The 8,369-nt window shown below is 47.2% G+C and overlaps 1 protein-coding gene across 1 annotated transcript; it reads left to right on the top strand.

The window, feature by feature from the left end:
* Positions 1-391: 391 nt before the first annotated feature.
* LOC117505714 (membrane progesterone receptor epsilon-like) lies at positions 392-1,884 on the top strand. Its single transcript, XM_034165269.1, is given in 3 exon segments — positions 392-1,442; positions 1,445-1,782; positions 1,784-1,884. Coding segments are annotated over 3 exon segments (1,143 nt in total). The 5' UTR covers positions 392-709; the 3' UTR covers positions 1,856-1,884.
* The last annotated feature ends 6,485 nt before the right edge of the window (positions 1,885-8,369 follow it).

Here is an 8,369-nt window from a genome sequence, read left to right on the forward strand (position 1 = left end):
ATCAGCGGTTTTTTTGTTGAACTTGACTTCAGCCTCCATCTGTTCTTCGTCTGTGTGATGACGCCACACAGCAACAACACAGAACAAAGGAGACCACATCCGCCTTCAAAATAAAAGCTTCCCCTCAGGTCTCTGACGCGGTTCTAGTCACATTTTACATGACACGTCACTTAGCGTGGCCTGCAAAATAAAAGCGGCAGCAAATATTCAAATATATATGTTAAAAAAACCTTTGTCCCTGTGAAGTTATGAAGAACTGTTCGATTTAAATTTGTAATTGATGAAACTTTGTTTCAGACGCTGTGTGGCTTTTACAAACTTTGTTGGCTTTATGATGGTCTTGTTTTGAAGGTCTCGGGCGGAAGCGCGCGGCTGCAGTGTCGGTCCCACTCTGCAGCCGGCTGCAGCCTCGCGGGACTCGGGACTCACTCGCTGCAGGACCGGTGGGACCGGAGTCGGGATGACGGAACCGGACTCTGCTCCTCACGGACGCCGTGACGCACCGAGCGCAGCGCGGCTCCGTGAACCGGATGCATAACTTCCTGTTAGTGGTCCCGAACTTGCTGGCTGGTTCCAGAACCACGACCCATGGACCCGGCAGGGTGCGCTGCCAGACCTGAGTGCGCTTATCGGATGTGTGGCTTCTGCTGCATCAGACTGGTTGTCAGTGATCAATAAATTTGATTGTTGGTGATTGGTAATCGAAGCCATGCTGCTGAGGTGCGGTCAGACCTCCTTACCCCTGCTGAGGCACACCGACGTGCCCCCGCGTGTCATCGAGAACTTCATCCTGAGCGGGTACCGCTTCCCCAACTACAGCCTGCTGGACTGCCTGCTGTCGGCCTTCAGGCCCACCAACGAGACTGGGAACTTCTGGACCCACTTCCTGCCGGTCTTTGTCTTCTCCTATTACTTCGTGGAGGTGTTTGGCTGGGACGGCGCCCCGCACGGCCACCAGCCCTTCTTCTACCCGCTCTGGACCTACTTCGTGGGCGTCTTCTGCCTGCTGATGGCGCGCAGCATCGCACACCTGCTCAACTCCATGTCCCTGGTGGCCCGGGAGGTCTGCTTCTTTGTGGACTACGGCACCATCAGCACCTACACCGTGGGCTCCTCGCTGGCTTATTACCACTACATCCACCCTCAGCCGGTCCTGACCCAGCCCCCCGGGGTCCACAACGGCTCCCTGACCAGTCGGGACCCGAGGCCTGCCGGACCTCTCCCGCCGCACTATGCAACCCCAAAACTGGCCATGTTCTTCCAGACCTTCTACATTCCATGCTCATGCACGGTAGCGATTATTTGCGTGCTGTCATGCTGCAACACGCGGCAGACGTGGCGGCAGCACCGTTACCTCATCCGCACACTGGTCTTCCTGCTACCGTTCCTCGTCTCGTCCACGCCCGTCTTCTATCGCCTTCTCACCGAGTCACCTTACTCGTCCCGTCCTCCTCCTTCGCCGTCTCCACCTCCATGCCCGACTTGTTCTACCGCCACTGCCTCTGGCTGCTGCTGTCAGCACTCAACATCACAAAGGTTCCTGAGCGCCTGGCGCCAGGACGCTTTGACATCTGGGGCCACAGTCACCAGTGGTTCCACTGCTGCAACTTCCTGTCCATTCTCGACGAGCTGCACATGATCCAGGCTGAGGTCAGGGCCATCCTGCTATGCCCAGCACGTCCGCTGAGCCCCGCTCACCTCCCAGGACCCCACCGCAGCGTCCACCTACGGGTGATGTTCCTCCTGCAGACCACCATCGTTTCCATCATTGCGTGGTTCTCCCTGGCGGGCCAACCAGATCTACAGACCTCAGCAGGACAAGCTGGCAAAGGAGCACCCCAAAAAGTGTCATTGAGCACTGCAACGCAGGATTACAGGAAGTCCACCTCTCAGGACAGGAAGTCTACCTGTCAGGCTTAAAGGAAGTCCATCTAGCCACCTTAACACTGTTATTACACATTAATAAGCCATTCATGCTGACTTTTATTACACATGCTGACGTGCTGCACAAAAAGTCTGATGAACAGAGTTCTAGAGTCTCGGCACAAGTACGCGCTCCATTGAGACTTGCGCCAATATTCCTGGAACCCTCTGCAGGTTTAGTTCCTGTCTGTGTGACCCTCTGGCTGGTCTGGTTCCTGTTAGTGTCGGTGTGTTTGTGCTCAGGCGCAGAGAGAATTAAAAGTAGATCAAACGAAGCACTTTGAGTGTGAAAGCCTGCCGTGGAATGGAGCTTGAATGAAACATGATTCGATTAGGATGCCTGCAGTGGAACAGCGTCCTAACGCGTAGCAGCATGCTGACACAGCTATATATGTGCTCAAGTAAGAATTTATTTACTTTTATTTTCAGATGATGGAAATAAAGTTTTCACCGTGTGGATTATTTGTTACTGACCTCAAACACTTTATGATCTAAATATTATCAGCAGCTTCTGGTTGAACTCTGACCTCAGATAAAGTACAAATCTGAACCTCATGTCAGGCCAAAGGTCAAAGTCTGCCGTGGTGCATTCACAGACCAGAAGAAATGTGAGCATCTGACAGAGAACGACCAGCTGGAAAACAAAGAAGAAACTTTGAATAATTCAAATCAGCTTCCAGCTGGTTCAATTTACAGTCAAACACACACAAATCCAGACAGACAGAAACAGACACACAAACAGTCAGACACACAGACAGACACGCACACACACAAAGACATACAACGCTAACACACCGCTTGCCTCAATCAATCAATCAATCAATCACTTTTTTTTATATAGCGCCAAATCACAACAAACAGTTGCCCCAAGGCGCTTTATATTGTAAGGCAAGGCCATACAATAATTATGTAAAACCCAACGGTCAAAACGACCCCCTGTGAGCAAGCACTTGGCTACAGTGGGAAGGGAAAAACTCCCTTTTAACAGGAAGAAACCTCAGCAGAACCAGGCTCAGGGAGGGGCAGTCTTCTGCTGGGACTGGTTGGGGCTGAGGGAGAGAACCAGGAAAAAGACATGCTGTGGAGGGGAGCAGAGATCAATCACTAATGATTAAATGCAGAGTGGTGCATACAGAGCAAAAAGAGGAAAGAAACAGTGCATCATGGGAACCCCCCAGCAGTCTACGTCTATAGCAGCATAACTAAGGGATGGTTCAGGGTCACCTGATCCAGCCCTAACTATAAGCTTTAGCAAAAAGGAAAGTTTTAAGCCTAATCTTAAAAGTAGAGAGGGTGTTCTGTCTCCCTGATCTGAATTGGGAGCTGGTTCCACAGGAGAGGAGCCTGAAAGCTGAAGGCTCTGCCTCCCATTCTACTCTTACAACCCTAGGAACTACAAGTAAGCCTGCAGTCTGAGAGCGAAGCGCTCTATTGGGGTGATATGGTACTACGAGGTCCCTAAGATAAGATGGGACCTGATTATTCAAAACCTTATAAGTAAGAAGAAGAATTTTAAATTCTATTCTAGAATTAACAGGAAGCCAATGAAGAGAGGCCAATATGGGTGAGATATGCTCTCTCCTTCTAGTCCCCGTCAGTACTCTAGCCTGCAGGCATTTTGAATTAACTGAAGGCTTTTAGGGAACTTTTAGGACAACCTGATAATAATGAATTACAATAGTCCAGCCTAGAGGAAATAAATGCATGAATAGTTTTTCAGCATCACTCTGAGACAAGACCTTTCTGATTTTAGAGATATTGCGTAAATGCAAAAAGCAGTCCTACATATTTGTTTAATATGCGCTTTGAATGACATATCCTGATCAAAAATGACTCCAAGATTTCTCACAGTATTACTAGAGGTCAGGGTAATGCCATCCAGAGTAAGGATCTGGTTAGACACCATGTTTCTAAGAGTTGTGGGGCCAAGTACAATAACTTCAGTTTATCTGAGTTTAAAAGCAGGAAATTAGAGGTCATCCATGTCTTTATGTCTGTAAGACAATCCTGCAGTTTAGCTAATTGGTGTGTGTCCTCTGGCTTCATGGATAGATAAAGCTGGGTATCATCTGCGTAACAATGAAAATTTAAGCAATACCGTCTAATAATACTGCCTAAGGGAAGCATGTATAAAGTGATAAAATTGGTCCTAGCACAGAACCTTGTGGAACTCCATAATTAACCTTAGTCTGTGAAGAAGATTCCCCATTCAAGAATTTTTGAGAGAAAAGGAAGGTTGGAGATTGGCCTATAATTAGCTAAGATAGCTGGGTCAAGTGATGGCTTTTTAAGTAATGGTTTAATTACTGCCACCTTAAAGCCTGTGGTACATAGCCAACTAATAAAGATAGATTGATCATATTTAAGATCGAAGCATTAAATAATGGTAGGGCTTCCTTGAGCAGGCCTGGTAGGAATGGGGTCTAATAGACATGTTGATGGTTTGGATGAAGTAACTAATGAAATAACTCAGACAGAACAATCGGAGCGAAAGAGTCTAACCAAATACCGGCATCACTGAAAGCAGCCAAAGAGAACGATACGTCTTTGGGATGGTTATGAGTAATTTTTTTCTCTAATAGTTAAAATTTTGTTAGCAAAGAAAGTCATGAAGTCATTACTAGTTAAAAGTTAATGGAATACTCAGCTCAATAGAGCTCTGACTCTTTGTCAGCCTGGCTACAGTGCTGAAAAGAAACCTGGGGTTGTTCTTATTTTCTTCAATTAGTGATGAGTAGAAAGATGTCCTAGCTTTACGGAGGGCTTTCTTATAGAGCAACAGACTCTTTTTCCAGGCTAAATGAAGATCTTCTAAATTAGTGAGACGCCATTTCCTCTCCAACTTACGGGTTTATCTGCTTTAAGCTGCGAGTTTGTGAGTTATACCATGGAGTCAGGCACTTCTGATTTAAAGCTCTCTTTTTCAGAGGAGCTACAGCATCCAAAGTTGTCTTCATGAGGATGTAAAACTATTGACGAGATACTCTATCTCACTTACAGAGTTTAGGTAGCTACTCTGCACTGTGTTGGTATATGGCATTAGAGAACATAAAGAAGGAATCATATCCTTAACCTAGTTACAGCGCTTTCTGAAAGACTTCTAGTGTAATGAAACTTATTCCCCACTGCTGGGTAGTCCATCAGAGTAAATGTAAATGTTATTAAGAAATGATCAGACAGAAGGGAGTTTTCAGGGAATACTGTTAAGTCTTCTATTTCCATACCATAAGTCAGAACAAGATCTAAGATATGATTAAAGTGGTGGGTGGACTCATTTACTTTTTGAGCAAAGCCAATAGAGTCTAATAATAGATTAAATGCAGTGTTGAGGCTGTCATTCTCAGCATCTGTTTTGGATGTTAAAATCGCCCACAATAATTATCTTATCTGAGCTAAGCACTAAGTCAGACAAAAGGTCTGAAAATTCACCAGAGAAACTCACAGTAAGACCAGGAGGACGATAGATAATAACAAATAAACTGGTTTTGGGAGCTTCCAATTTGGATGGACAAGACTAAGAGTCAAGCTTTCAATGAATTAAAGCTCTGTCTGGGTTTTTGATTAATTAATAAGCTGGAATGGAAGATTGCTGTTAATCCACCGCCCCGGCCCGTGCTACGAGCATTCTGACAGTTAGTGTGACTCGGGGGTGTTGACTCATTTAAACTAACATATTCATCCTGCTGTAACCAGGTTTCTGTTAGGCAGAATAAATCAATATGTTGATCAATTATTATATCATTTACCAACAGGGACTTAGAAGAGAGAGCCCTAATGTTTAATAGACCACATTTAACTGTTTTAGCTGTGGTGCAGTTGAAGGTGCTATATTATTTTTTTCTTTTTGAATTTTTATGCTTAAATAGATTTTTACTGGTATTGGTGGTCTGGGAGCAGGCACCGTCTGCTAACACACACCGCTAGCACCGCTGCCTCACACACCGCTAATACAACTGACTCACACACCGCTGACTCACACTCCGCTGATCACACACCGTTAACACATCACTGACTCACACACCGCTGACTCACACACCGTTAACATACCGCCAACTCACACACACACTAACACACCGCTGACTCACAACACTGCTGACTCACACACTGCTAACACACACACCGCTAACACATCACTGACTCACACACCGCTGACTCACACACCGTTAACATACCAACTCACACACCACTAAACACACCGCTGACTCACACACTGCTGACTCCACACACCGCTAACACACTGCTGACTCACACACGCTAACACACCGCTGACTCACACACTGTTAACACACCGCTGACTCACACACCGCTAACACACTGCTGACTCAAACACTGTAACACACCGCTGACTCACACACCACTAACACACCGCTGACTCACACACCGCTAACACACCGCTGACTCAAACACTGTTAACAACCGCTGACTCACACACCACTAACACACCGCTGACTCACACACTGCTGACTCACACACCGCTAACACACTGCTGACTCACACACCGCTAACACACCGCTGACTCAAACACTGTTAACACACCGCCGACTCACACACTGCTGACTCAACACCGCTAACAACACCACTGACTCACATACCGCTAACACACCACTGATTCACACCCGCTAACACACCACTGACTCACACACTGTTAAACACCACTGACTCACACACGCTGACTCACACACTGTTAACATACCGCCAACTCACACACCACTAACACACCACTGACTCACACACTGTTACACCACTGACTCACACACTGTTAACACACCACGACTCACACACCGCGACTCACACACTGTTAACACACCGCTGACTCACACACTGTTAACACACCGCTGACTCATACACGTTAACACACCACTGATCAACACCGCTGACTCACACAGTTAACACACCGCTGACTCACACAGTGCTAACACACCGCTGACTCACACACTGTAACACACCACTGACTCACACACACTAACACACGCTGACTCAAACACTAACACCACTGACTCACACTCCACTGACTCACACACTGTTAACACAATGACCCACCACACACTAACACACCGCTGACTCAAACACTGTTAACACACCACTGACTCACACTCCACTGACTCACACACTGTTAACACACCACTGACTCACAACCGCTGACTCACACACCGCTGACCACACACTGTTAACACACCACTGACTCACACACCACTGACTCCACACTGTAATCAATCAATCAATCAATTTTATTATTAGCGCCAAATCACAACAAAACAGTTGCCCCAAGGCGCTCACACACTGTAACACACACAGACTCACACACCACTAACACTGCAGACTCACACACCGCTAACACACCGCTGACTCCACACTGTTAACACACCGCTGACTCACACACTGTTAAACACCACTGACTCACACACTTTTAACCACCACTGACTCACACTTTTAACACACCACTGACACACACCGCTGACTCACACACCACTGACTCACACACCGCTGACTCACACATGTTAACACACCACTGACTCACACACAGCTGACACCACTGTTAATAAATCAATCAATCAATTTTATTATATAGCGCCAAATCACAACAAACAGTTGCCCCAAGGCGCTCACATAACTGTTAACCACACCACAGACTCACACACCACTAACACTGCTGACTCACACTATTAACACACCGCTGACTCAAACACTGTTAACACACCACTGACTCACCCACCGCTGGACTCACACACTGTTAACACCACTGACTCACACACCGCTGACTCACACACTATTAACACACCGCTGACTCACACACCGCTGACTCACACACTGTTAACACACCGCTGACACACACCGCTGACTCACACACCGCTGACTCCACATGTTAACACACCGCTGACTCACGCACCGTTAATACACCGCTGAATCACACACACGTTAACACATCGCTGACTCACACACCGCTGACTCACAACACCGTTAACACATCGCTGACTCACACACCACTGACTCACACACCGCTGACCATCACACCGCTGACTCACATACCGCTGACTCACACACCGCTAACACATCACTGACTCACACACGCTGACTCACACACCTTAACACACCACGACTCACACACTGTTAACACACCCACTGATTCCCACCGCTGGACTCACACGCCGCTAACACACCGCTGATCACAACACTTAACACACCACTGATTCACACCGCTGACTCACACACTGTTAACACACCACTGACTCACACACCACTGACTCAAACACTGCTAACACACCGCTGACTCCACACTGTTAACACACCGCTGACCACACACCGCTGACTCACACACCACTGACCACACACCGCTAACACATCACTGACTCACCACCACTGACTCACACAATGCTAACACACCACTGACTCACACACGGACTCACACACCACTGACTCACACACCGTTAAACACCCACTGACTCACC

This window comes from Thalassophryne amazonica, unplaced genomic scaffold (assembly GCF_902500255.1).
Source record: "Thalassophryne amazonica unplaced genomic scaffold, fThaAma1.1, whole genome shotgun sequence".
Lineage (NCBI taxonomy): Eukaryota > Metazoa > Chordata > Actinopteri > Batrachoidiformes > Batrachoididae > Thalassophryne > Thalassophryne amazonica.